The 25,697-nt window shown below is 55.9% G+C and overlaps 6 protein-coding genes across 6 annotated transcripts; 3 read left to right on the forward strand and 3 right to left on the reverse strand.

Annotated features, from left to right (window-relative positions):
• Positions 1–700: 700 nt before the first annotated feature.
• PHACADRAFT_253552 (uncharacterized protein) lies at positions 701–1,391 on the forward strand. The gene has a single exon (XM_007394222.1). It carries the CDS (start codon positions 826–828, stop codon positions 1,135–1,137), a length of 312 nt encoding a protein of 103 aa, XP_007394284.1. The 5' UTR covers positions 701–825; the 3' UTR covers positions 1,138–1,391.
• A 14-nt stretch (positions 1,392–1,405) lies between these two features.
• On the reverse strand, positions 1,406–3,284 carry PHACADRAFT_207673 (uncharacterized protein; the record flags this gene model as incomplete). The annotated part of the gene is made up of 5 exons (XM_007394223.1): positions 1,406–1,629; positions 1,691–1,893; positions 2,503–2,629; positions 2,691–3,045; positions 3,236–3,284. 5 exons carry the CDS (start codon positions 3,282–3,284, stop codon positions 1,470–1,472), a joined length of 894 nt encoding a protein of 297 aa, XP_007394285.1. The 3' UTR covers positions 1,406–1,469.
• An 11,508-nt stretch (positions 3,285–14,792) lies between these two features.
• On the reverse strand, positions 14,793–17,685 carry PHACADRAFT_118113 (uncharacterized protein). The gene is made up of 6 exons (XM_007394224.1): positions 17,487–17,685; positions 17,021–17,424; positions 16,404–16,968; positions 15,935–16,351; positions 15,378–15,880; positions 14,793–15,317 (listed from the first exon to the last, which is right to left on the reverse strand). The coding sequence occupies exons 1-5, from the start codon at positions 17,503–17,505 to the stop codon at positions 15,378–15,380; spliced, it is 1,908 nt and encodes a 635-aa protein (XP_007394286.1). The 5' UTR covers positions 17,506–17,685; the 3' UTR covers positions 14,793–15,317.
• Positions 17,686–18,005: 320 nt separating this feature from the next.
• PHACADRAFT_253558 (uncharacterized protein) lies at positions 18,006–20,804 on the reverse strand. The gene is made up of 7 exons (XM_007394225.1): positions 20,727–20,804; positions 20,569–20,671; positions 20,505–20,514; positions 19,709–19,785; positions 19,570–19,653; positions 18,969–19,354; positions 18,006–18,916 (listed from the first exon to the last, which is right to left on the reverse strand). The coding sequence occupies exons 2-7, from the start codon at positions 20,606–20,608 to the stop codon at positions 18,119–18,121; spliced, it is 1,395 nt and encodes a 464-aa protein (XP_007394287.1). The 5' UTR covers positions 20,609–20,671; positions 20,727–20,804; the 3' UTR covers positions 18,006–18,118.
• Positions 20,805–21,067: 263 nt separating this feature from the next.
• On the forward strand, positions 21,068–24,052 carry PHACADRAFT_253561 (uncharacterized protein). Its single transcript, XM_007394226.1, has 11 exons — positions 21,068–21,121; positions 21,174–21,216; positions 21,291–21,364; positions 21,418–21,566; positions 21,622–21,714; positions 21,773–22,134; positions 22,191–22,408; positions 22,458–22,604; positions 22,656–23,282; positions 23,333–23,626; positions 23,686–24,052. Exons 1-11 carry the CDS (start codon positions 21,080–21,082, stop codon positions 23,851–23,853), a joined length of 2,217 nt encoding a protein of 738 aa, XP_007394288.1. The 5' UTR covers positions 21,068–21,079; the 3' UTR covers positions 23,854–24,052.
• Positions 24,053–24,135: 83 nt separating this feature from the next.
• PHACADRAFT_194053 (uncharacterized protein) lies at positions 24,136–25,590 on the forward strand (the record flags this gene model as incomplete). Its single annotated transcript, XM_007394227.1, has 3 exons — positions 24,136–24,261; positions 24,328–24,654; positions 24,760–25,590. 3 exons carry the CDS (start codon positions 24,136–24,138, stop codon positions 25,588–25,590), a joined length of 1,284 nt encoding a protein of 427 aa, XP_007394289.1.
• Positions 25,591–25,697: the final 107 nt, after the last annotated feature.

The raw sequence follows: 25,697 nt of genomic DNA on the forward strand, positions 1-25,697 counted from the left end.
GTCCCTGAACCACACTGCGAGCACATACGAAAGCAGACAGGAAATGGGCTCCCGAACAAGTGTTACTGTCCCAGTGAGGTGAATGACGTATTTGATGGCTCTCACTACCGCTCGCTCCGGGAGAATGAGGAAGAGGCAAAGGCAAACAAGAAGCGCCGCAGTGGCGGAAGTGCGGGAAAGGTTTGATGGCTCAGTACGGTCCCCGGTACCAGAGCAATGATTGAATGTCTCGCAGGACAAGTCGAGCTCGTAACGGCAGAGCTGCCTGTGTGGGAGCTGTCGACCGCAGAGGGTACGGGCGGGGCAATTTATGCAGGCGACATGAGTGAAAAATCAGGGACAGCGGTTTTCAGCAGGATCATGTATATTTTAGGCAGTTAGACCAAATATGGACGGCTGCGCAAAAATAACCTGGACCTCGGGATTACCCACTTCTAGCCTGGTTTCCGGGCGAATTTGTTAAAATCGCTCGTTGACCCAGGGAATTTTACGGGTTCCGGACTCCGTAGTGTTAATCGCATACAGAGCCTCCGATCCCAGCCTCTAGCTCGCTGCTTTGCTCTCTTTCTTTCACGCAATTGCCACCCGTCACATGCCTGTAGATGCCTCTATCCGTGCACTTCTTTCTGCAACAAAGCAAGCCTCGATCTCGGGTCCCCAATAGTCATCATTCGTCGGTTTGCGCTACGTGTAAGTGTACCAGCCAATCAGATTATCGCAAAGATGCTACTACTACAGTGTCTTCCTCCTCGAGACGAGATGTTACTTATTATTATTATCTTTCTTCTCAACTGAGCTGCGCTCAATAGAGACTCAAATCGTCGTATGACTGACAAGGGACTGAGACACGGAAGCGATATCTATAAAGAGGGCATCAGCCACCACATCTTCTGTACGTACAGAGACTACCAGCTTAATCGTCAGCCCTCGTGGCACCGTGCCTTCGATCCACACTCCAGGATTGCAGACAACCTCGTCTGCATGGGAGAGAATCAGCTAGTGGTTCGCGTCATATGTTTCCATCGCCACGCCGTGCCCGCTGAACACCTCCTGCCCAAAGGGCGCACAGCCGGTCTTGGAAAGGCAAACACAGACGTCCTCCGCCGCGGCAAAGTGGATCGGCGCCCTGGCCGGTAGAGCTCAGGCCTGCTCAAGCGGTATCTCTGCGGCAAAGTCCTTGCACCAGCATGTCGGCACCGCAAAGCCTCAGCGTCTGAATGTCCCCACAGCGCCTTCTTCCGACAGGTAAGATAGCCGGAGCGAGACGAAGCTTTCGAGCAGGCTCTGCTCGAGCGCGCCCGTCGGTGCCAGGCGCTCCTTCCAGATCTCAGGGCCGCACAGAAACTGACGTCGACGAACGAGTCGGTCTGCGAAACGCGTCAGCGACTGCGGGACGAGACGGGCGCGCGTCCACCACCTACCTGCACCTGGATGACTTCGTTCGCATCTGGATCGCTCAATAATCTCCATTAGCCGAACGCCTTGCACCCGAGCTGTTGCTTCAGGGAGCCCGGGAACTCCTGGAAGTCCATCGGGGCTGATACATGTACGAACGAGATGCCGAGGAAGACGTACGCGAAGATACGCTCGGGATGGTAGCTCGTGAGGTGTGAGACTGCCTTACAGCCCCTGCAATTGGCGGTTCAGCATCTGAGACCGCCACGAGCGAGGAGAGACGAAACGAGCTCACCAACCATGGCCGATAGCATTAACCTTGTCAAGCTTCTCGGCGTCCAAGACATCGGCAATGTCTCTCGATGTTAGACTCAGGACGTACGACGCCGGGTCGATGGGCTTGTCGGTCTCGCCAATGCCGAACATGCCGAGGGGGAGCGCGCCGCAGCCCTTAGACGAGGCACGATATGGCGCCAGTCGCGAGACGTGGATGGGGAGCTATAACAGAACGGGAGGGTCGACTTGGAAGACTGGGTGGGTGAGAAGTGCTCAGTAGGTCAGGCCGCGGGAGATGATGAGGCCATTGCACAGCGATGCGTTCGTGAGATGATGATACCAATGGTAGAAAGAGGGTAGCAGACTGGGATTTGTACGGCGCAATGGCCGGCACAACGAGACGATTTCAGACCAGTCACAACCTCACCTACAATATCGCGAACAGGCGATCGAAATAGTTTTCCTTCTGTGGAAAATGCAGGAAGAGGCTACCAGCGGAATATATTAACACTCAGTGTGGGCGGCGATGCAGCAGGATTCAGAGTACGTCGTTGCTGCAAAAGCCGCGGCATCTGGACGTCTCTACAAAGTGCTTCGCTTCTTCCTCGGACAGGTAAGCAGGCCAGAACGAGGCGAAGCTGTCGAGCAGACTCCGCTCGAGCGCGCCCATTGGGGCTAGGTGCTTCTTCCAGATCCCAGGGTTGCGGAAACATGACGCTGACGAACGAGTCGATCTGCGAAACGCGTCAGCGGTTGTAGGAAAAGGTGTGTGCGCATCTGCCACCTACGTATGACCTCACTCGCGATTTCGTTTAGCTGAACGTCTCATACCTGAGAATCCAGGAGCACTTGGAAGTCCATCGGGGGAAGCGCTTGTACGAAGGAGGTGGCGGGGAAGACATAGTCGAGGATGCGCTCGTGATAATAGTTCGTGGGGCACGAGATCGCCTTGCAGCCACTGCAGTTGGCAGCTTAGCATCTGGAGTAATCCCCAGCAATGAAGAACAGAACAAACTCACCAGTCCTGGCCGATGTAAATAACCTTCTCAAGCTTCTCAGCACCCAAGACATCAACAGTGTCTTTGGATATCAGGCTCGGGACGTACACTGCCAGGTCGGCGTGCTTGTCGGTTCCGTCATAGCTGAGCATGTCCAGAGTGAGCACACCGTAGCCCTTGTCGTTCAGACGAGGCGCAATGTATTGCCAGTCGCAGGACGTGGATGGGAAGCCATGGCAGAACAGTAGCGTCGAGTTGGAGGGCTGGGCAGGGGAGAAGTAGTAGTGGTATGTCAAAACGCGGGAAGTGACGGCGTCCTTGTACAGCGATGCGTCCACGAGATGATGATATCGATGGTAGGAAGGGAGTAGCAGAACTAGCTTGCGTATTTATGCACCGCAACGCTCGGCAACCTGAATGGGACAAATTCTGCCTTCTGACGAGCCGAAACCTGACCTGAAATACCGCAGTCAGGCCATCAGAATGGTTTTCTGTCTGTGGAAGAGGATGCAGAGGGATACATCAACGCTCAGCGTGAGCAACAATGCAGCAAGGTTCAGACTTACCATATCGCAGGTTGTCGCTCTGGTTAGGGTTTGCGGCACCAGCGGCCATCTCGGGCGGGTGTCCAACGCCGTTTCTGCAAGCCTGCCAGACCAACTTCACGACCTCCGTCCTCCATGCTCAGATTATGGCTCGTCGCTGTCCTAGACGCTTCTCTGCTTGTATCTGCTTGTTTTCTGTCATCTGTGCGCACTCTTTCAGGTCTCAGATAGCGTATTGCGGCTATAGTGTATCTGGCTAAGTCCTGACCGGACCTTGCGGTACTACGTCTGTTTCCATGCGCGATGCGGGCTTAACTCGACGCCTTAACAGAACGTACATTTCTCGGCCTTGAGTAATGCGCGTGCCATGCGAGTCCTTTGAGGGTGGAGCAAAGCGGTCGAAGCGGTGAGGAATCTCGAGGTGCGTCTCCCTCCCTGATTGCTGTGTCTCGTATATCCTTGCTTATTGCAAGTTCAGCAGCCAACGGCTCAGCCGTCTCTCAGCAAAGCGGCTAGCTTAACATGAACATACACGCGTCTGCCGCATCTGTCCTTCTGCTCGACGAGCCCTGCACAAAGGCACATACGACAAGTCTTCCCAGAGTGTCTTCGGTGTTCCAGCCTGTTCGCTGGTAATACGCCCAGTACGCAAGTGAGTCTCGCTGTCGTATACACTACACGCACTCTAAGCGAGCTCGGGTTTTTGCAGTGCAGGACATGCTCACATGGCCTAGACTTTGGTGGCGCAAGCTTTGCGTTTTTCAACGTTGTCGCTGCATATTACAATCTTCATTCTGCCGCCTCGCCTGCGCCGTTTCATACCGGACTCGAACGGACCTTTCTTGCTGTTTCCACTGATTACTCGAGCCTTGGCCCATCGCCCGCGTTCGTGGAGGCGCACCGCTATCATCGAATATGACGTAGGATATTAGACCAGCTGAAACCTGGCCTGGAATATCGCGGACAAGTCATTGGAATATTTTCTATTCTGGAAAATGCAGGAAGTGGCTGCAGTGGGATACGTCAATGCTCAGCGCTCAGCGCTCAGCATGGGCGGCGATCGCAGCAAGGTTTGGAGCAGACCTACGGCGAGTCCGGGTTTGCCGCCACGAGAGGGCCGAATGAGGCTGTCGTTCTGGTTAGGGTTTGTGGCCCGCATACGATATTATGGGCGCTACGAGGACCGGTCTCAACATCGACGCCCAATATTCCGCACGCACTCCACGACCTCCCGCCGTGGCTCGTCGGTGTCCTCAATACCTCGCCACTTGTATCTGCTTGGTTCCTGTCATTTATGTGCACTGTCTCAAGTCTCGGATCGTGTATTGCGGTCATGGCAACCCTAGCTAAATCCTGACTGAGACCTTTGGTACATCTGTTTCATGCGCGATGCGAGCTTCACCTGACGCATTAGCACAAAGTACGTTCTCGACGATCCAGTCAGTAATGCATGTCCCACGCGAGCGTTTCGAAGGTCCAACTGAAGAGGCGAGGATTCTCGACATGCGTCTCCCTAATTATTGCATCACATATATCCTTTGCTTATTGACAAAATCAGTGGCTCTATCGACCTAGCCGTCTCTTGGCAGAACGGATAGCTAGACTTTGACACACAAGCATCCGACGCTTCTATCCTTCTGCTCGACGACAACCAGTCTTGCCAAAGTGCCATTCAGCGTTTTCGCCGGTGGTCCGCTCGGTGTGCAGGTAAGCTCCACTGTCATATGCACTGCATGTGCCCTAAGCGAACTTAAGTTCTTGAATTGTAGGGCATTCTCGCATAGTTCAGACCTCGGCGGCGCAAGCTTTGCGTTTTTGGACACTGTTGCCGCATACGACAGCCTTTTGTTCCGTTGCCTCGCCTCCGCTGCCCTATACCGCACCCGAATGGACCTTTTCCTTAGCCTTCGCTGAATGTTCGAACCCTGGCTCACTCCCACGTCCGTAGAGACGTACCGCTACCATCGAGCATGTTGTAGGAGCGTCACGAGATGACCATAGAAGAAAGCGACCGTCCACCTCCGTCCGCAGATCTGGCAGAAGATTTATTCGGCGCATCCAGCGAGGACCGCATTACAGGTACGTACTCTGGGGGAGGCTGTGTGTGCGTTTATCAATGACCATTCCGGCAGATGTGTCTTCCCATACACCGCATTTCATTCGCATCGACGACAGGAAATAGTGCGGCCAGTTTTCACAATCCTGTCATCGTCCGAGCCCGCATATACAGCCACCGGTATCGATCGTACAGATCCCTTGTGCGTGTCATAACAAGATGGTGGTATTTGAAATGCCGATATACTTCAATAGGGCGGAATGGAACAGCAGGAATCTGTTACTTTCTAGATGATATCGCTTTGCAAGGTGAGTTCTGCGTGAAGTCAAACAAGATGAAGCTGACAGCGAGACAGGTCTGAGTGTTCCGGATGCGCACGTCCCTTTTCAATATTACACTCTGCGGTGTCAAATCCTACACTGTCTCGAATTTCACAAAAGACTCGGTTTACGCGCGCATACAGGCACCTTTCCAGCCTTAGACCAATATGAACTCTGTGTATCCTAGACCCGCTGCCCATAGCTGTGTATGCCTAATCGGTGCTCGTTTCATAGCTGCTGACGCGTCTTTGACTACGTGCGTGAAGAGGGCACCACTGCGACATGCCTGCTCCTGAACACCCCACTGCAATACGCCCAGTCATCGTGGAATGAGAGTTCGGACACGTATTCGCATCAGCGGATGGATTGACAGCTCATGGTCGGTTCCGTTTGCGGATGTGCCCGACGCCGCAACCTGCACGAGGCAACAGCGCATCAGGACCCTCCTCGTTGCACAGCGTCTACGCCTCGCTTTTTGACCACAACTACGCTGCCAGCGCAAACAGAGGAAACGGAAAACGCAGAGGTACTGCCCAAAGTACGTCGTTTTCATCTCGACATCCTTCTGGCGCGCCAGGCCAACTGCTACGCGGCTCTGCTACGCCGGCTCTGCTTGCCCCGACTGTCGTTACGCCATGGCGACCCATGCTCGTTCACGTCGTCGTTCTATGAGGCTAACTGCTACGCAGAAAGAGGGAATCTCAGGTGATTCCTATCCACCGCCGCCACGTGGAGGGCAAGCCGACGGTGATCCAGGTGATCGTTCTCACTACACCCGAGCCGGCTTTCTCGCTTGTTCTATCGCTGCTGCCGCTGCAATAACCGCGACGATCATTGTTACTTCAAATTTCCTAAGGTGATTGCTCGTTTCTCTGGTAAGCTCGCTCTGTGACCCGCCCAACCTCAATATTCAGGCATTTTATCTGTCAGGTTTTCTTTGTCTTTCCGAGTGTTGGCGATGCAAGAATCCGTTCTTCGGTGCGCTGTAACGGATACGCTTGTCTTCATGTCATGACATACTCACAAGGACCTATTCTACTCTACTTAGACGAAAACGAGAACGGTCACCCGACTCCCCGGGTAGCCGAAAACGAAAACGGTCACCTGACCCGGACAATCTGACACCGGTGAGTTCTTGGCATGGCAGCACGTCTCGTGCGAATGCCTCGTCACGCCCAGTGTGCTGATATTACCTCGCAGGTGGAGAATGCGGGCTGGCGTTTCGAGCTGGAAGGGACGTCTATCATAGTTCCTTGCGAAAGCCCTCCTTGGCAAATTGCCACCGCCGGCGCGACCGTGATTCCTGCTGGGCTCGAACGACGTTTCAACGGGAGTGGAGATCCGTACACAACTTCAGAGAACAATCGCATGAATATCTGGGGGATGGTGCAACTTGCAGAGTCAGAACTTGTCTCCGAGGAGATCTTGTTCAGATCTCAGGGCATGGGCAATGGCATGAGGTTCCCTTTGAGGCCGTCCCGACGCTCTGAAGTCTCACTTCAGCGGCTACACGTGGGTCACGGTACTATACCAAATACACTAGCGGCCGCACCTTGCGCCGACGACGATTGGCAGGACCTACTCTGTGTCCTTAACCACATCTTCCAAACCGACTACTCCTTGGACACCCCCGGTCTTGAAAGCTGCTTACAGCATTTCGTACAGCAGTCCAAGGATTTTGGCGAACTATACGGCTTTCTGCGCCCTTGGTGGCATAGTGATTTCCGCGACGTCGTGGAGAAGGTAGCTGCTCGCAGAAATGAGCTCGAGACGATCCGCCACAACGCTATCCGTGGCTCCTCCATCCAAAATTCCAGGATTCCTCCCCGTCGTGTGTGGGATCTGTACTCCAATCGTGTCCTCCCGCTTTATGCTCTACCGCGAGAGGCGAAGTCAAGACCTGAAGACATACCGCCCAATGTCTGGTGTGTCTCGCATAGCTGGGTGGACGACGATGACCTCGTCAAAGTATGGACGAAGATTAACGGAGAGCAATGGCCTGTCCCTACCCCGCACGGGACGACCCTCGACCACGTTCGCATAGAGCTACTCAACATGGGCGCCGAGTACGTATGGCTTGATGTTCTATGCTTAAGGCAGAGAGGACGAGACAAGGACGAGACGCAACGGCAAGAGGAATGGAAGCTCGACGTCCCCACCATCGGCTACACCTACTCTCGTCCCTCGACGCCCTGCATCATTTATTTCAATGGCCTCGGTCTGCCTCTCGACACCTCACCAGCCGTTCTGCGCTCAACACGGCAGTGGTTCAATCGTGTCTGGACGTTGCAGGAGTCTCCGCTCAGCTGGCTTCCAGGAGGCTTAACCTGCGGACCTCTCATAGATGCCCATGCGTTCTTCCACCGTCTTCGCAGTATCGTGGCAGCGGTCAGCAGCCGTGGAGACGGTTCTGGCCTTGCTCAGACTCTTCGCGAACGCTCATGCACCAATGAGCTCGACAGGATCTCTGGGCTTGCGTACATCTTCCGGTGCCGCACACTACCTATTTACGACGAGAACGTGAGTCCGGAGGTCGCGTGGACCCTGTTACTCAAGCACATGGACGCGGAGCGACGGACGGCAATCTCGCTGCAGTATCCGTCGTGTAGTCCCTTTGGTCTATGGGGATCATGGCAGAGATTCTTGCATTCCTCGGAGACCCCTCGTGCCAACCAACCCCTCATTTCAGCGGGAACCTCTGAGGACGGCAGCCTGAGGCTCGTAGATCCGATTCAGCTCTATACTAATGCGCAGGGCCAATACTTCCATTCTGGCTATGTCACTGAGTCATGTTATATCCTACTGGGCGATGCTGCTCAAGCTGGAGCGGAAGAGATCGAGATATCCTGTGGAGATCGAGGGAAGTCTATCAAGCTCTCAATTCTCAGCAGACATGGGGTACTTCTGGACGGCATGTCATACTGCTTGATAAATCCCGGAGAAGACGTGGAGCACTGGGTTGTTGGTGAAGTAGTTGGAGAACAGATCGTAGACGAAGAGGAAGCACTTTCAGTCGCAAGATGGGCGGTCATCCGGGTCGATCAAGACGAAAGCCAGCGGCTGAAGGCACTGATAACCGCCAGCAGGCGACGGATGCGGGTAGTGTACTGTACCGCAGAAGAGGCAACACGTCGAAGCTCGAGAGTATACGACTATGTTGCGGTGCGTGATTGTCATGTTGTGACTCGCAGTGCAAGTGTGATTGACTTTAATCTCGTATCAACAGGCATACAATGAGCTGGCTGAGCTTAAATTGGTCGGCGACTTCGAGACACCTTCGGTTCGTATGCAGTTGCATGACCATTTATTGCCAACGCGATTGACACATGTGACGGCCAGCATTTCATACTTCACGCAGTGCAGAACAGGTGCGAACTATTGGCTATCCCGAACCCACCTTGGATGCATGCTCGTCTTACCGTGGCACAAATACCGGAATACGTCGAGCAGCGGATCAAATGTGGAGAGGCTTTCGCTGATGCCAATCGGGCCATCGTTTGGAGACTGGTTCAGCTAGTTTCATCTGCGGATGCACTCGTCCAAGATCTTTTTCGGTCCTCGCCGGGTAGAGGCAAATGCTACACTCTCCGCCCTCAGGCTCCTACTCTCTCCGCTGTCCCTCTGCAGCGGATACACATTGGCCAAGGAGCAATACCCGATGCACTTGCAGACATCCCTTGCAGCCTTCTACCAATTGACGATATGCTCGCCAATCTCAACGACATCCTCGGTACATCTTATACGCTCGAGACTCCCGGCCTTCGAGACTGTTTGAGGTATGCCATCAGCATTTCACGCGATTTCGGAGAGGTGTACAGCGTCCTACGCCCGCAATGGTCAAACCACCGGCCGTCTGATGACTTTGTCACGGTACTCGCCAAGATGAAGGATCGTCGTGATGAGGACCAACGAAGGCGAGAAAATGCAGTTCGTGGCCACTCCATCGAGTCCCGAATCCCTCCTCGACGTGTCTGGGACCTGTACAGCAACCGAGTCCTTCCCTTCCATGCGGTACCTTGGGAAGATTACGAAGGTTCTAGCTGCTTGCCTGCTGACCTATGGACCGTGTCACATAGTTGGGTCCACGAACGAGAGCGCGTATTCATCACAACCACGATCAACGGACGCCGATGGCCTGTCCCGTTTCCGCGCGGCACATCACTCGACCACATTCGCATCGAGCTGCTGAACATGGGTGCCAAGTATGTCTTCCTCGATGTCCTCTGTTTATGGCAGGAGGGCAACGCGGACGACGACGAAGTTCGGCTCGAAGAGTGGAAGCTCGACGTACCTACGGTCGGTCATATTTACCAAGCCCACCCGCGCGGCAGACCATGCATCACGTATTTCAACGGCTTGGGCTTACCGTTTGATGCGTCGCCGACGGTTCTCAAATCGGATCGGCACTGGTTCAGTTGTCTGTCTACCGTGCAAGAGACCGTGGACAGCTGGTTACCTGGCGGACTCACTGCCGCACCTTTCTCCGATAGCCTGAGTTTCTTTTCTCGGCTGCAGGACCTCATCTCGAGTATATCTCGCTGGGAGCGATTCACCGATGTCATCCAAGCCGTGAAGAGCCGCATTTGCCCCACAGAGCTTGACAGGATAGCCTGTCTTGGTTACCTCCTGCAATGCCCGACGCTACCGCTGTACGATCGGTCGACCCCCCTGGAGTCCGCATGGATGTTGCTCATCAAGCACATGCCTTCGTGGGCCAGGATGTCTCTCTTCCTTCAGCACGAATCTGACGCTCCGTTCGGACTGTGGATCTCGTGGCGGGGGCTGTTGGGATCCCCATCGGCATTGCTACTCCCTAATCGGACACTTGACACGGAGCAGCTACAGCTGGTGGATCCTCAACAAATTCACACGAGTAAGCTCGGAGAGTATTACCATGCCGCACATGTCACCGAGCCATGCTACATTGTGTCCTCACCCGACGACGCCTGCCGAAATACTAGTGGGCCGCCAGTGTTCCGACTGCACTTCTACGACCGCGCTGAGCCCATCACCGTACAAGTCATCGCTACCGAAACACATGGGTGTCTTATCGCGGATGTTCCGTATCGTTTGCTCGGCGTCGGGTGTCCCTGGCGGGATTGCTGGGTTGCGGCTGAAGTGGTCGGAGAGCGAGATGTGCAAGGCAAGAAAGCTGTTGAGGTGATCAAATGGGGTGTGATCCGCATGGACGAGGACGAGGAGAGCAAATTTGTTGGGCTGAAACTAGGAGAAGATAATATGAGGGTGATGTATTTGTGGGGCGAGGAGGCGATGGGCAGGAGCGGGCATGTCGACAAGTATATCACGCACACCCCTTTCGAGTACAGGGCATCAATCAACGCACAGGCGGAGAACGGGCGGACACCACTGCATTTTGCAGCACAATATGGCCAGATCGACAACGCGCGCACCCTTCTGGAGCACGGCGCGGCTGTCGACGCGCGGGAACAGGACGGGTGGACACCGCTACTTATCACTGCACAAAATGGCCACGCCGACATCGCACGTACCCTTCTCGACCGCGGTGCAGCTGTCGACTCGTACATCAAGGACGGCTGGACGCCGCTACATATCGCTGCACAAAATGACCACATCGACATTGCGTGTACCCTTCTCGACCGCGGTGCAGCTGTTGACTCACAGAACAGGAACGGGTCGACACCGCTACATATCGCTGCACAAAATGGCCACGTTGACATCGCGCGTACCCTTCTCGACCGCGGCGCGGCTGCCGATGCGCGGGAGCTGGACGGGCGGACACCACTACATATCGCTGCACAAAATGGCCACGCCGACATTGCACGTACTGTTCTCGACCACGGCGCGGCTGCCGACGCGCGGGAACTGGACGGGTCGACACCGCTACATATCGCTGCACAAAATGGCCACGTCGACATTGCGTGTACTTTTCTCGACCACGGCGCGGCTGTCGACTCGCAGAACAAGATCGGCTGGACACCGCTACATATCGCCGCACAAAATGGTCACGTCGACATTGCGTTAACAATTCTCGACCGCGGCGTGGCTGTCGACGCGCGGGGGCTGGACAGGCGGACACCGCTACATATCGCTGCACAGTATGGCCACATCGACATCGCGCGCATCTTTCTCGACCGCGGTGCAGCTGTCGACTCGCAGGCTAAGAAAAGCTGGACACCGCTACATATCACTGCACAAAATGGCCACGTCGACATTGCGCGTACTCTCCTCGACCACGGCGCGGCTGTCGACTCGCAGAGCAAGAGCGGCCGGACACCGCTACATATCGCTGCACAAAATGGCCACGTCGACATTGTGCGTACCCTTTTCGGGCGTGGTGCAGCTGTCGACCCGCAGAACAAGGATGGCTGGACACCGCTACATATTGCTGCAGAAGATGGCCACGTCGACATTGCGCGTACCCTTCTTGAGCGCGGTGCAGCTGTCGACTCGCAGAACAAGAACAGGTGGACACCGCTACATATCGCTGCACAAAATGGCCACATCGACATTGCGCGTACCCTTCTCGAGCGCAGTGCAGCTGTCGACTTGCAGAACAAGTACAGTGCGACACCGCTACATATCGCTGCACAAAATGGTCGCGTCGACATCGTGCTCACTCTTCTCAAGCACAGCGCGGCTGTCAACGCACAGGATAAGGACAGATGGACCCCGCTGCTCTACGCGGCCTCGAACGGGTACATCGACGCCTCTCGCGTTCTCCTTGATGACGGTGCCGACGTCGCAGCCATGGACATCAACGGAATACGCGCGTTGGACCGCGCGAGGGCGAAGGGACATACTAAGATCATGCGTCTGCTTCTCGACCGCGGCGCCGAAGAGAACCCACCGCACGACGAACCCGCGGCCTGAGACGTGCATGGACATCACGAATAGGGCGCGTTGCACATGTGCCGTACAGCCCGTAACGCGTTCGCGGAGGACCGGCGATTTGTAGGAGGTTGCGGCACAGTCAGGGTTAGGAGACAAGCGGAGGAGACGGACAGGCGAGCGGTACACAAAGTCAAAAGCTCCGGTGCGGCGATGTGAGAAGTGGGCGAAGAGACATCTCGAGGGGCGATCCACCAGTCTAGCCATATATTTTTGTGCTCGTTCGGCGTATATTTTGTATGTTCTCAGAGGATAGAACACTAGAGGATTATGCACATATTTTGTAACTGTAGAATCAATATCATACTTGGACACTCCGCTGTTGCAAATCCTACCACACCACGCCTGTCCTCAAGCTAGCATAGCAACCTTGTTGACATTGTCGAGACAGACCGTATCATCGCGGGCGTATCCTTGACGATCGGTCTTGATTATCCCGCTCCCATACGCCGTCTCGAAGACCGTCCCGTCATTGACGATTGCAACGCCCATGCCGAATTGCATCATGGGAAACGGCCTGAGGGTACACGGAGACCGGCAGCGGAGGAGAGTGGGTTGCATCATGCATGACAAAGTCGCGGTGACGGAAAGGGAGAGGATTTCAACCAATCAATGAGTTTCACGACGTGCTTGAGAATTCGCTACGTGCTTACGCTTTAGCTCGCGGGTGTGTACGTCGCCAGAGACGCCACGAGACGCCGGAGTGCGCTTTCACGAAAGATCTCGTTCCTGCCGTCCAGGATACCTTGGCATTGACATTCCGCGACGAAGAGGCGTGCTCTGGGTGACGGCGGCTTGGTGAGCGGGGCTCGCAGAAGATCATATCGGTTGCGCACCTCATTGAGATCCCCGGCCTACGCTACTCGTCCAAGTGCTTGAAGTGCACGCCTGGCACTGCACCGCCAATGACATACCCGACAGTGGCCTGTTGGCTCTGTTCGAGTTAGATCGATATGGGGGCATGTTCAACTTCCAATGGGCGTGGTTCTGACAGAGCACCCGGGAGATAGCAACTCACGAGCGGCATATTCAGTTGTGAAGGCCAGCGCCCTTGCAAACGCGAGGCAGCGCTATAGCGCTAGCTGAGAAAGGGCACTGGGAGGAGGACACAGGGGATCGTCAGCGGAGAATGACGAGCCGCGCAGAAAGGCGGGCATGGTCCGAGATTACTCCCGCTTGTCACGATTAGATAGCTGATTAGATCGATTAGATTTGAGCGTGCCTTCTCGAGCCGAACGGTGTGCGGCCCTCGGCCGGCCAGTGCATCGAACGCGTATGCAGGGCCTCCGGACGTCTCCCATCAAGTGCACTGCGGCCGATCTGGGACTAGCTCAGGGTGCCAAGTTGTCGTGCATGGCAGTACTGTGTCCGGGCCTAGTCTGTAGCCCGCGAGGCCCTCTTTCTTTCGCGCTGCTGCTACCCGTCACACGCTTCTGAATGCCTCCTTCCGCCTTTCCACTTCTGTCTGCAACAAAGTAGACTTTGACCTCGGGCTTCCAAGTGCCGTGGACGCCATTCGCGCCCTCGGTTCGCGCTATGTGTAGGTATACCGGTCAACCGATTCTCGCACAAATGTTACTACTACGGTGTCTTCCTTCCCAAGCTGAGACGAGACGTTGAGTAGTATTGTTCTTTTCTCTCTCAGCTGAATTGCGTGCAATGGAGACTCAAGTCGTTGTACGACTGGCAAGTAACTAAGACGCGGACGCGATATCTATAAAGAAGGCATCAGCCACAACATCCCGTACGTACGGAGATCATCGGCTTACCGGCCGACTTTAGTGGCAACGATGCCAGATCCGCTCCTCAAGGCCGAGGGCAATCTCGTCCGCATGAGAGAAAAAAGCCAGCGATTCGCGTCGCACTCATTTATAGCCACACTATGCTTGCTAAACACCTCCTGCGTAAAGAACGCGTAGCCGATCTTGAATAGTCGCGCTTCGTCGCGCCAAAATAGATTTGCGCATTAACCGGCGGGAAACTTCCACCCTGGCGGTATCTCTGCAGCAAACCGCTTGCATCAGCCACAACAAGTGAATATCTACGCGGGGCCTTAGAGGCGCATGCTGGTCGTCCTTGGCGGGCACCTGGATCGTCGCGATCTTGACCTAACATGTCGGCGCCGCAAAGCCGCTGTCCATGGACGTCTCCTCGCGCCTTCCTCGGACAGGTAAGCTGGCCGGAGTAAGGCAAATTGTCGAGCAGACTCTGCTCGAGCGCGCCCGTCGGGACCAGGAGGTCTTTCCAAATCTCGAGGTCGTACGTAAAATATGAAGTTGACAACCTATTCAATCTGCGAAGCGCGTCAGCGAGTGCAAGACGCGACAGACACGCGTCCACCACCTACCTGCGCCTGGATGACCGTGCTTTCGACACCATTTTCGTGCCCATCGCGTCGTCAATGCGTATCGTGAAACGAACATACAGTGTGCGGCCGGTCATGGCACACTTAACGCTTGAAGTTTGGCGAAGCGAGAGGCCCTCGGGGCTATCGATTCATCCAGACATTTCGACCCAAAACGGCCCAAAGCCAGTCCTACTACCCAGATACACGCCTATGTTCGGTCCAAACTGTCACCAAACTTGGCAGCTTTAGTTTGAATATCATGTGGTGGGTTAAAATTACCATATACATCCGAGGCCAGAGAGGGTGATTGTCTTCCTACCCGGATATGGGGTACTTCGGCCCGGACCAGTCTACCTAGGGAATATTCGAGGGCCCTATCTGCGCCAATAGCCAACCAATAGATAACGAAGCGCCAAGGGACGAGAACGAGCCGCAGAATGACAAGTAGCGTGGGGACAGGGGAGAGGGGGCAGTCGCAGGAACAAACGATGCGAGACGTCTCGCCAAGGCCTTAACATTATAATTGTCAGTTACAAGTGCAAGAGGATGGGGTAAAAGGAAGAGACAGACCTAGTTATCGTCGTCTTCGAAGTAGAGGTTGGCACCGGGGAACTGGGCCTCGATGATCTCCCAGAGCCAGTACATCGGCGAACCGAACGTGATGTCGGAGGAATAGCTTAGACCGGTGCCACCAGTGAGGAGGGCAACAAACTTGCCGAGGGCATCGACGATGATGGACCCAGAGTCCCCACCTCTGGAGAACGGACCGGAATCGTTGTCATAGGAGTAGATTGCTGCTTCCACCGAATCGCGGCTGCCCAGGACGAAATAGCGGCGGACATGAGACTCAAATCCATTCAAACAACCGATCGTGGTGAGTGTGGTGAGGCTGCGTTTGATAACGTATCGCATGGGAGCGCCTTCGCGGTCTTTGTTGTCGGGTATGCACATCTCTTCGGCAGAGAGAATGCCTCGGAGCTCGAGGAGACGTTCGTCTGGATAATCAAAATCGGACGGTGCACCGATGCGAGGGTACATCAGGCCGACGAACTTGCTGGCGTCGATCTCGGGGCCTGAGATATGAACAGTTAGAATAGACGCCTTTAATTAGACGGATCGGCGCGCACCTAAGTCGAGTACGTTCCCTCTGAAATTCTGCAAGAACTTCTTCTCGTCGAGCTTGATGACGCAGACATCCTTTGTATAACCATGAGTGGCAGAGACACCGACGGGAGGTGCCCAGACAACATGTCCAATGACCCGGTCCCTCGGGTTTGTCCACTGTTTCTTCACCTTCACGAAGAACTTCTTCAGCTCCTTGATCGCCGTCGGTGTCTCGCTCAGCTCGTGTTGAGTTTCCACCAGTTCGCGTGCCGCCTGCTCAGCATTAGGGCCACTGCCTTGGGACCTTGCCGTTAACACCGCAGCCCGCTTCTCTAAAACAGTAATCATGTTGTTCAGGAGACCGATATGGCCCTGGATGGATATGAGGAAGTTGGTAAAAGCTTTGGTACCCATGAGGACGACCTTCTTCTGAGGTCCGGCTTTGTAGGCATAGTCAAAATTGCGCTCATGTTCTCAGGGAAATGAACATACCGACATAGGAGTATGGAAAGTTGCCTTCATCTTCAGGGAACAGAACGTGGCGGGCCATGACGGCATAAAGAACTTTACCTGCTCTAAAGTAGAAGCCCATTGTTCCCTGGCTCTTGAGCGTCTTCAAGCCAGCAATAGGCAGGCCAAGTGCAGTAGTTACGGGATCGATAACAGCCTTGAGGGGATCAAGATCCGAGACAGGTGCGAACAGTTCGAGACCACTGAAGCCCCTGGCCACCGACTCACGGTATGCAACATCAATGTCAAAAATGTCATGCTCCTTGAGGAGATCGAGAATGTCATTGGAGGAGTGGAATGCCTTCTCGCCAGTGAGAGTATCGGGCAAAACTCCCACCCAAATTGTTACGGGAGTGGTAACAACTGTCCCGTACGGGGCGATCTTGATGTCAACATCCTTGATGTCCTCGTCAACTTTGTTGTCCTCGCTATCCTCGTCACCGTCGTCATTGTCATCCTTGTCATCCTTGTTCTCCTCTACCCAGCTGAAACGAACAAGGTCGACAGACGAATGCTGGATGTTTTGCTGGTCAAGGAGTTCAACAACCTTGGAACGAATGTCAGTCCGCGGATTGCTGCGCTTCGAGAAGGTCACGAACCTTAGACCGAATAGTAGCCCACAAATTGTCTTTACCAAGTTTGTGGTGCTCGTAGACTGGCAGAAGTCGCATGGGGCGACAATATGGTTCTGGCCCCGAGGGCACCGGGAAGATATCCTTGGATGTCCGGAAGATCAACTTGGGACCCCAGCGTCTGGGACCCCGGATACCGAGATAGTAAAGGTGGGCCTCGAGCTTAGAGACATCGTAGGGAGAGGAGTCGACTGAAGGAACGCCGGAGGAGGAGTCCGTCTCCCAGAGGTTGCTGCGTTCGGAGGAGTAGTCTACATCGCTGTCGTCGGATGGGGGGCCATTGCCAATCCACCTGGAGTACACGGCCGCCGCCGCCGCGCACTCCTTGTCGAACGCTGCTGAGTGGACATGACGCTCGAAGGTATCATCCCCTAGAAAAGGATGTGAATGGGTCAGTATAGAAGAAGACCAATAAAACGTAAAAAGAACTCGCTTGTGAGGGGTTCAGACATTGTGCCAAGAGAGTACTAGTTGACTGGGGAAGTATGCTGAGCACCTTGAGCGAGCTGAGCGAGCTGAGAGAGTGGCACTATGATGGCCCCCTGTTTTATAAAGGCTCCTTGCTTTACATAGTCTGTTGCGATCGGAAGCGCGTCGGCAGAGGGGGTCGGAACGCCTTTTTTGGAAGGGCCGGCATACTGTTGCATCTCAAGGGGCCTACAGCCGCGCCAAGCGCCACACCAACCGGTGCCACGATTAGATAGCTGATTAGATTCGCGCGTACAATACCTTCTCGACCTGCGGAGAGTTAGAGCAAGCTCAATAACAGCTGCCGGGAGAATATGAGTCGCGTAGCGGAGCGAAGCCTTCTCTTGGCCTTTACCCAACAGTTCACGAAGCGTTACAACAAGTTTGGGACTGAAATTACAGGTGCATTATGCGTTACGGTTTGTACCATTCGATCCGCCGCAGCACATGAAGGAGACGTGGCAGGCAGGATAGCGGAGCAGTCATAACGTGTTGAGCAATGTATAGTATATTTACCTGTAGGACATGAAATGAATCTAATGATCGTAAGCCAACGTCTACCATATCCACAAAAATATCCACAATGTATCGAGAACTCTACCGCTTCTTCCTATCCTCCTCCACCTCATCTGCTGACACTTCGATGACCGCAGGCATACCCGTGACGAACCCGCCCGCAGCCGCGTCCACGTCCCAGCCAGCCTTGCGTGTGTGCACGACGAAGGCCTCGAACTGGCCGTCCACGACGGCCTTGGCCCTGCACACCTCCTCGAGCAACCCCGCGACGTCAGTGACCGCGCGGCGCTCCTCCTGCGCGCGGCAGCTCGCGAGCTCGAACGCGTGCGCCCAGGCCTTCATCTGGTCGCGCGGGGTGTGGCCCGTCTTGAGGACGACGCGGAGGTGCGCGGCCGCGGCCGCCGGGTCGGCGTGTGGGTCGAACCAGAGCACGTACTTCTCGTCCACGAACGCCTGCAGCAGGCTCCCGACGAGCGTGCTCTCGGCCGCGCCGGCCCAGCGAGGACATTGGTGCCGGCGAGCTAAGAGGCCTTTCCGCGCATCGGGCGAGCATGGCAGGATGGACGCCAGCGGCGAGCCCATGTCGCAGTGGCCGATGACGCGGCGCGCGCCTGTGGACAGGTCAGTGTCGAAGAGTGTCGAGGGGTTGTGGAAGAGGTGTTCGTGCCGTGCGACTTCCCGTGGTACGAGACAACGGTGCTCGCCCTCGCTCCTGCGGAAAGCGCTCCAGAGGATACATGTCCGCTGGCGGTTGTAGGACTTAAAGACGACGGAGCGCACGGCGTAGTAGTTGATGTAGATGTGGAAGACGATGATGACCGCGAGCAGACCGCACGTCTGCGTTTGGGTCTGGATAAGAGGCATGATGATGGACCCGCACTAATAACAAGTTGAGCGGCAACACCCTCGTGAGACGCTGAAGGGTACTTACCAGCATTCCAACGAGCGCTAGGACGGTTTCTTTGCTGCCGTCCTTCGCACTGAGGTCACTGATATCGCCTGAGGCGGCCCCGTGGTCGGGTTGGGAAAAGTGCAGAGTTAGAGCTGCCTTGGACCCGGCTGCCGCAACGGCGCACATCGAACGGAAAATGCCGCTGAAGCAGAGCGCAATGCCACGCCACGGTCCCGGCCGGTGAACCAGAGTCGGCAGGAGGAACGGAGGGAATGCAAGCCACACGAAGTCTAGTGAAACATGTGAGAGTAATGGGGATAGCGTGTCAAGCACAAGCGGAATGTCGTTCCATATGTCCGCTAGGAAACGGTAGGTCTTCGCTTCTGGGAATAGCGCGGTCCCGAGGTAGTAGCCAGACAATATCGCTGTAGAGATTAGATCGTAAGCAAACTCCGTCAACCAGGCCGGGGCTCTACTGGCGTCGCTGAATGGCGGAGGGCACCCATGAGGCAATGCTATCTTAGCGTAAAATATCGAACGCTGCGGGTCTCCTGCATAAACTCAACATTCTAGAGACCTCTTCTTCCGCTTCCCAGCAACACTAGCAGAGACACTGGGTCGGACATAGAGAAAGACTCACCCGTAACACGGCTGAAGATGTCCTGCAATATAGTGAGCAGAAGAGCGTTTGTTGCGGATGCATCCGCGGAACCAACACCATGACCTGCGATAATGAGGCATTAGAGAGAGAGTATAACCAGCCGTATAGATTGAGTCACCTTCAAGCACAGCTCTTGCCGCAACTAGTCCACCCAATGAGCTGAAGAAGCCTTGCAGAGCGTTTAGAACCTGGTATCTGCGGGACGAGCAGAAGTCAGCAGGGCACTGGTGAATGGAGTAGATCCGTGCATCATGAGTCAGGCGAGAGATCAAGAATGGGAGATATCCCACGAAGATACAGGTCAAGGTAACATGCAAGACAAGATGTGGGAATTCAGCGACCTTGAAAACCTAAAACAAGCATATGTCGGCGTTCACGCGTGCATTCCGCCCGCTTGCGATCCGGACCACGAAGATAAGATTATGCACGCAAACTTCTGAACGTTTGGGCACCATAATGCTATACGCCGATATCGTTCGCCGGAGACAGAGATCATAATCGGCAAACAAGGGCCCATCCAACTGTGAACGGAGGAACGAGTATTAACGGCAGGCAGAGACATGCGCCAGCCCGTCATAGGAATGCCGTTAGCGCATGTTCTGGGGAGGGGACTGGACCAGGCGGGCCTGCGCGAGGTAGAAATCACCTCGATCGACAGGCGCCACCGGAGGAAATCGCGTGCCGCACAGACAGCTCGGGGTCGCGTCCAGAGACCACGCGGAATCCAAGCGTCGTAGGCGTTGCGCCCCGCAGAAAGTAGATCGAGGGTAGTCCGACGGAGGGCGACACCTCCCCGTCTGAGGGCCCTTCAATGTCAAAGCGACCACAGTAAAGCCGGTGTAAATCCGAGAATACTTTGCCTGTGTTCCACGGGAGGCACAGACGAGTCACAAGCGAAAGAAAATGCAACCTACCGAGTGTAGTCTAGAGGCCAGTCAGCTTGCAATCTTCGCTATACGTAATTAGGAGCAATCGTACCTCCAGACACGCTTGCTGGGTAACCAGCGGGCAAGAACATGCCTTGCAGGACCCTAGTAAATCCATGGATGATAGAGCTGCTTCCTCCGACAGATCTTATGCTCTGTTTGAGCAGCGTTCGCGTGAAGAAGGTCTGCTAGAGAGATGAGCGGGCTCACCACTACTTCCCTCGGAATTTTGTGATCATCAGCCTCGTGTACGTTGTAGACAGCGCGAAGGCTGCCTGACTCGTCCCGCTCCTGGATCATGGTGGGCAAAAGGTGAACAGGCAAAGGCGACAGCGATAGGCCTTTATAGGACGGGCCGAGGGGGATCGTCGATGACCATGCCTCGTCTAAGACGTAATAAAGTTCGGTGCGGTTCTAGACAGGCTCGCCGGTGACGAAACGAACTGCGGTGTCAGCGGTCACACTCGAGGCCCCGCGATCAACCACGTGCAAGCTGGCGGTACAACGGCACCGCGATCCCAAGTTCGGGGTCCCGCATAACTCTCGCACAGCGACCGCTGAGCATGGCCGATGCGTCTTTCAAAGACGTACCAGAAATATTCGAGGTCTGCCTCATCGTCTCCAGACGTGAACTATCGCTGAGTGTATATACCGCAGGTCGATCTGGGAGAGGCGGTGACCGCGCGAACGGAGGCCCTCTGTACGTGTTATACGCATTTCGAGCGCGAGAGATACTCGGGACCCTTGGCGAGCTGACCTTCCGCCGCACACCAGCCACATTCAGAGAACTTGGTCCTCCGGATCTCGTACATGTCGTGAAGAGCGCAGGGCGCAGTGGGCACCGCGACGTTCGTCGACTTTCAGTTATACTTGACGCAAAGCTCATAAACAAGCCGAACAGCTCGGGTCATATCACTACGTCTCCGGCGTGGACGCGTCTTCCTCTGCGTCGCTAGCAGCCTACATCAACTCTTTGACGTATGCTATCGAGGATGACGCGGGTTGGTTCACCAAGGGCAGTGGGTGGAAGGTTCGCAACGGGTGCTACTGGTGCGCGTACTATGAACATCTACTGTGATGGCACGTCATAACACGGCTGCTCCAGCTGCTTCAATGCCTTCTCAAGAGTCGATGTCCGAGTTGACGTGAAAATTCCCGGAGGAGTGCACGCGTATGTCGTCGACTTGCGAGGCGAAAGGTGCGTTGCACTTGCCAAGGACTGGTGCGAGTTTGTCTCGATTAACGTGTATATACAGACACGAAGCGACCCCAGAGATCTGGCAAGAGACTTATCTGTCTGCATTACTCCGTGCTGTCCTCTACTCCGACGACCCCGCCTACTGGCTCGAAGCGTATCGCAAACTTGACCCAATAACGACACCTGAGAGCGAACTACGCTTTCTGCAAGCCGCCGAGTCTCTGTTCCAGAAGGGCTGGCAAGTCGGATCGGACCCCGAGGTACAGGTCGCTACTGTCGTCTCGAATCACCTCACGAACGCAGTCATGAAACACTTTGGAGACAGCGGCAGGTTCCAGCATGCAGCAAACCTCTTCGAGAAGCTGAGTGCGAGGGAGCCTGACGTATCGTCGTTGCTAGCCAAGGCCTATATCGGGATGAGTGCGCATCCTGCTCTTCTGCCCGTCTTGGCTTATCGCTAATTTACACTGTTCTAGACGAGGAAGTCAAAGCGGTGCAAATCATGTCCGCTGCAATGCGGCAGACACCGCAGTCATATACTTTACTCCATGTGCAGTGCGACTTTCTCAGATCAAAGGGCAACTATGAATGGGCGCTCAAATTAGCTCGACAAGCCGTCAACTGCGCACCGAGCGAGTTCGTTACGTGGGAGAAGCTCACCGAGATTTACATCGACCTTACGATGTACGATTCGGTATGTGCGCCAGACAACGCATCTTACGGCACACTCAAGATAGAAATAGGCTTTGTTAACGTTAAATTCGTGTCCTATGTTCACGTACAACGGCCGAGATGCCCATCGTAATCTTCCTGCTGCCCGAGTACATCTCCCACCTAAAGGTCAAATCGTCGACATCCTTCCGGAGCGGGTAAAGACCGAAGATGACGAGGTAAATACACAAGGTACCTGGAGCTCTTCTTGTGAATAACGTCTGAAGTAGGCCGATCCTGCGCTGCTCCGCCTACCCGCACCTGGTCTGCGAGGCACCTGGGCTAGAGCCTACGCGCTGCTCACCCGGCTCGTGTCCAAGATCGGCTGGGACGAGCTGCTCAAGACGCGAAGCCTCGTCTTCGTCATGGAGGAAGAATACCGCCAGCAGAAGGCGCACTCGGAGGGACAGCCCAGCACGTCTTCCACGGCCGTGCACGACGAGGGTTCGGTGGTGCCGGACAGCGCGACGAAGGACGCCGACGACAACGCGTCGACACGCGGCGTGCGCTCGACGAACGGCACGCCGGCCCAATCCCCGAAGGACTCGGGGTCCAATGGCGGCGCCGTGGCGGACGCAGCGGACGCGGATGACACCACGAATGGCATCCCGACGATCCGGCTCTCGACCGAAAGCAGCCGCACGAAGGCGTCAGACGCAGAGCACACGAACGGCGTGACGCAGGTTGGGCAGGGCGAGGCGGAGGCCCTCGAGCGGCCGGTGCAGGCTGCGGCGGGCGAAGGATCCCAGGATGACGCGAAGGCTGTGGCGGGCGCGACGCCGTCGGAAGCGTTCAGCTTCAGCAATAAGCGCCTCTGCGAGCGCTGGCTCGACAACCTGTTCATGGTTCTGTACGAGGTGAGTAGGACTTTGCGCTCGGCTGCGCTCGTGGCCTGAACGCATCGCAGGACCTGCGGGTGTGGACCATCTTCCGTGCGGAGGTGGCACACTTCAAAACGCAGCACGTCGCTTACCGCAAGACGGGCATGGAGTGGGAGATTCTCGGCGACCTCGGCGTGCGTCTTCATCACAAAGAGGAGGCGAAGGAGGCGTATCAGCGCTGCCTGGATGGCAATCGGTACTCTGCCAAGCCGTGGTTGAAGCTCTTGGACATGTACGCAGAAGAAGGCGATATCCTCCGCACCCTGCAGGTCGGCATCCGGGTCGCTGCCTATCAGTACGGCGATTACACAGAGATGACGGTGGGTGTTCCCAGACAGAAAGTTCGTCTGAGCGATAGCTGATGGCGCGTTTCCGCTAGTACCCTACGCAGATCGCACGCTGCCTGTTCAAGCTCGGGCAGATCCACGGGCATGCCAAGATCGAATACACACTGCTCAGTATGAGCCTCCCCGAAGCGGTCTTGAAGATCATGCAGAGCTTCTTGCACTACGGAAAAGTATTCAAGGTGGAAGGATACGACTTTTGAAGCCCCGAACCGACCACCTCTTCCCTTCCTCTTTTTCCCGTTCTTCTGGTCAGTAATCAGTAGGTAGACACCGTATTCCACCCCGCCCTCTGTAATGCTATTGTTGTTCCCGAGTGGTCCCTAGCCTTTCTTCTCCGTTCCCCTTTGCTTTCAGCTACACTGCTTTGTAGTCCGTGCAATGGGATCTGTTTGAGGAGACCCCGAGATCTAGCGCGAGATCCGAGTATGCCGTTACGTAGGGGTCGGGCGCGCAGGACCGAGTTCCTTTCATCCCGAACGACCATGTCTGCCTCTCCGCCATTACGCCGCCTGTCCTCCGCGAGCACAAGCAGTAAGGAATCGCTCATCAATGCCTACGAGGCTGAGGAGGAGCGCATCATCAACGTCCTCTCGCGCAAGCTTGAGAAGGTCCGTGCTGCACGTTACGCCTCGCGAGAGCGCGCATGTGTCCCGCCCGCCACTGACCCACCGTAGCTCAGGGAGGAAAAGATTGAGCTCGAGAACGCACTCGAGGCTGAGTCGGAGAGCCATGTGAACCGGCTCTCGCGCGAGATCTCGGCGCTGCGACTCGCGCAGCAGCAGGCCGTGAACGGGAGCGGGACGTTGTCCCCTGTCGAGACCCGCATGCCGGCCGCCCTCGCTGCGGACCCACTCCAGCCGTCGACGGAGATGGTGCTGGATGCCATGCGGAGGGAGAACGAACAGCTCAGGAATAGGCTCATTGAGACAGAGAGGGATTACATCCGGTTGACGAGGTTGAATGAGATTTATAGGGAGGAGCTCATCGAACATCGGCGGAAGGTGCGTCTCGTGCCGTGCTCCCGCTCTGTGTATGCGGTCCTACGACAGCGGGCTCTGCTTTGGCTGTCACTCGCCAGCTAGTGAATGTGCTGACCTTGCTCTTAGGCTGGACTGCCGGTCGATGATCTCATAGGACTCGCGCCCTCCACTGTGGACCCTTTGTCACAACCCCTGCACCGCCGACCTTCGATATCGTCTTGGGCCTCTCCTAATTATACTCCTCAGTCCCCTGTCATACATTCCGCAAGGGTCCCAATCCCTCGACTGCCCTCGCAAGTACACCGTCCGTCACATGCAACGATCAGTCCGTCGACGACACCCCCGTCCTCTTCTTCCGCATCCTTGTCGTCTCTTCCCATGTTCTCCCCGACAGCGGGACAAAGCAGCGCTACGAGTGCTACAACACCCGGCTCGCTCGGCTCGTTCACCGGCAGACCCGCCACACTCGTGCCGCGCGCCATGGAGTTGACCTACCCGTCCGTGCCGCCGCCCTCCGTGGCGTCATCGTTCGGCGAGCCACCATCGATAGGCAGCCCCGTGCGCTCGCTGACGCTGGACACCATCACGGAACCCGTGGCGATCCCCCGTGCGGCGCAGCAGCAGCGGCACGAGCGAGACGTGTCAAGCGGCGCTCTCGCAGACTCGTTCAGCACGACGTCCCCGCGCCGGCCGTCGCTCAGCCCGCGCGCGTCGATGTACCTCGCGCGTCGTCCGAGCGCAGACCGCGTGCCCTGGACAGGCGACGGCAGCGGGCTCGGCAGCCCGGTGCGGACGAGGAGCCGGATGGCTAGCCTGGAGAGGGGCGCGAGGGTAGCTGAGACGGGGACGTTGGTCCCGAGGACGAGGCGCGAGAACCTCGTCGGTGGTGCGCACGCCGACACTGCCTTGGGTGGGACTTCTGAGCAAACTTCCACTGTTGCGGTGGGGTCGACATGACGACTGGGCTGGTAAATGGAGGTGATGCCGGTTATGAGCTGCTACCTTCACTTCTCCAAAGCGCAAGCTATTATCGGGCAAATTCAAAACCATACAAATGGACGCTC

Source organism: Phanerochaete carnosa, assembly GCF_000300595.1.
Source record: "Phanerochaete carnosa HHB-10118-sp unplaced genomic scaffold PHACAscaffold_4, whole genome shotgun sequence".
NCBI lineage: Eukaryota > Fungi > Basidiomycota > Agaricomycetes > Polyporales > Phanerochaetaceae > Phanerochaete > Phanerochaete carnosa.

Excerpts from the sequence above, each read along its gene's own strand:
- PHACADRAFT_253552 (XM_007394222.1), top strand. The coding sequence starts at position 826 with ATGACTGACAAGGGACTGAGACACGGAAGCGATATCTATAAAGAGGGC.
- PHACADRAFT_118113 (XM_007394224.1), bottom strand. Across the intron at positions 16,352-16,403 it reads CTTTCCATACTCCTATGTCG|CCGGACCTCAGAAGAAGGTC; the intron begins GTATGTTCATTT and ends ATGCCTACAAAG. Across the intron at positions 15,881-15,934 it reads AGGGAACGTACTCGACTTAG|GCCCCGAGATCGACGCCAGC; the intron begins GTGCGCGCCGAT and ends TTCATATCTCAG.
- PHACADRAFT_253558 (XM_007394225.1), bottom strand. The coding sequence starts at position 20,608 with ATGTTCTTGCCCGCTGGTTACCCAGCAAGCGTGTCTGGAG. Across the intron at positions 19,654-19,708 it reads GGCAAGAGCTGTGCTTGAAG|GTCATGGTGTTGGTTCCGCG; the intron begins GTGACTCAATCT and ends TCATTATCGCAG. Across the intron at positions 19,355-19,569 it reads CATCTTCAGCCGTGTTACGG|CGATATTGTCTGGCTACTAC; the intron begins GTGAGTCTTTCT and ends TAATCTCTACAG.
- PHACADRAFT_253561 (XM_007394226.1), top strand. The coding sequence starts at position 21,080 with ATGGCCGATGCGTCTTTCAAAGACGTACCAGAAATATTCGAG. Across the intron at positions 21,217-21,290 it reads CGCGCGAACGGAGGCCCTCT|CCACATTCAGAGAACTTGGT; the intron begins GTACGTGTTATA and ends GCCGCACACCAG. Across the intron at positions 23,283-23,332 it reads TGTTCATGGTTCTGTACGAG|GACCTGCGGGTGTGGACCAT; the intron begins GTGAGTAGGACT and ends AACGCATCGCAG.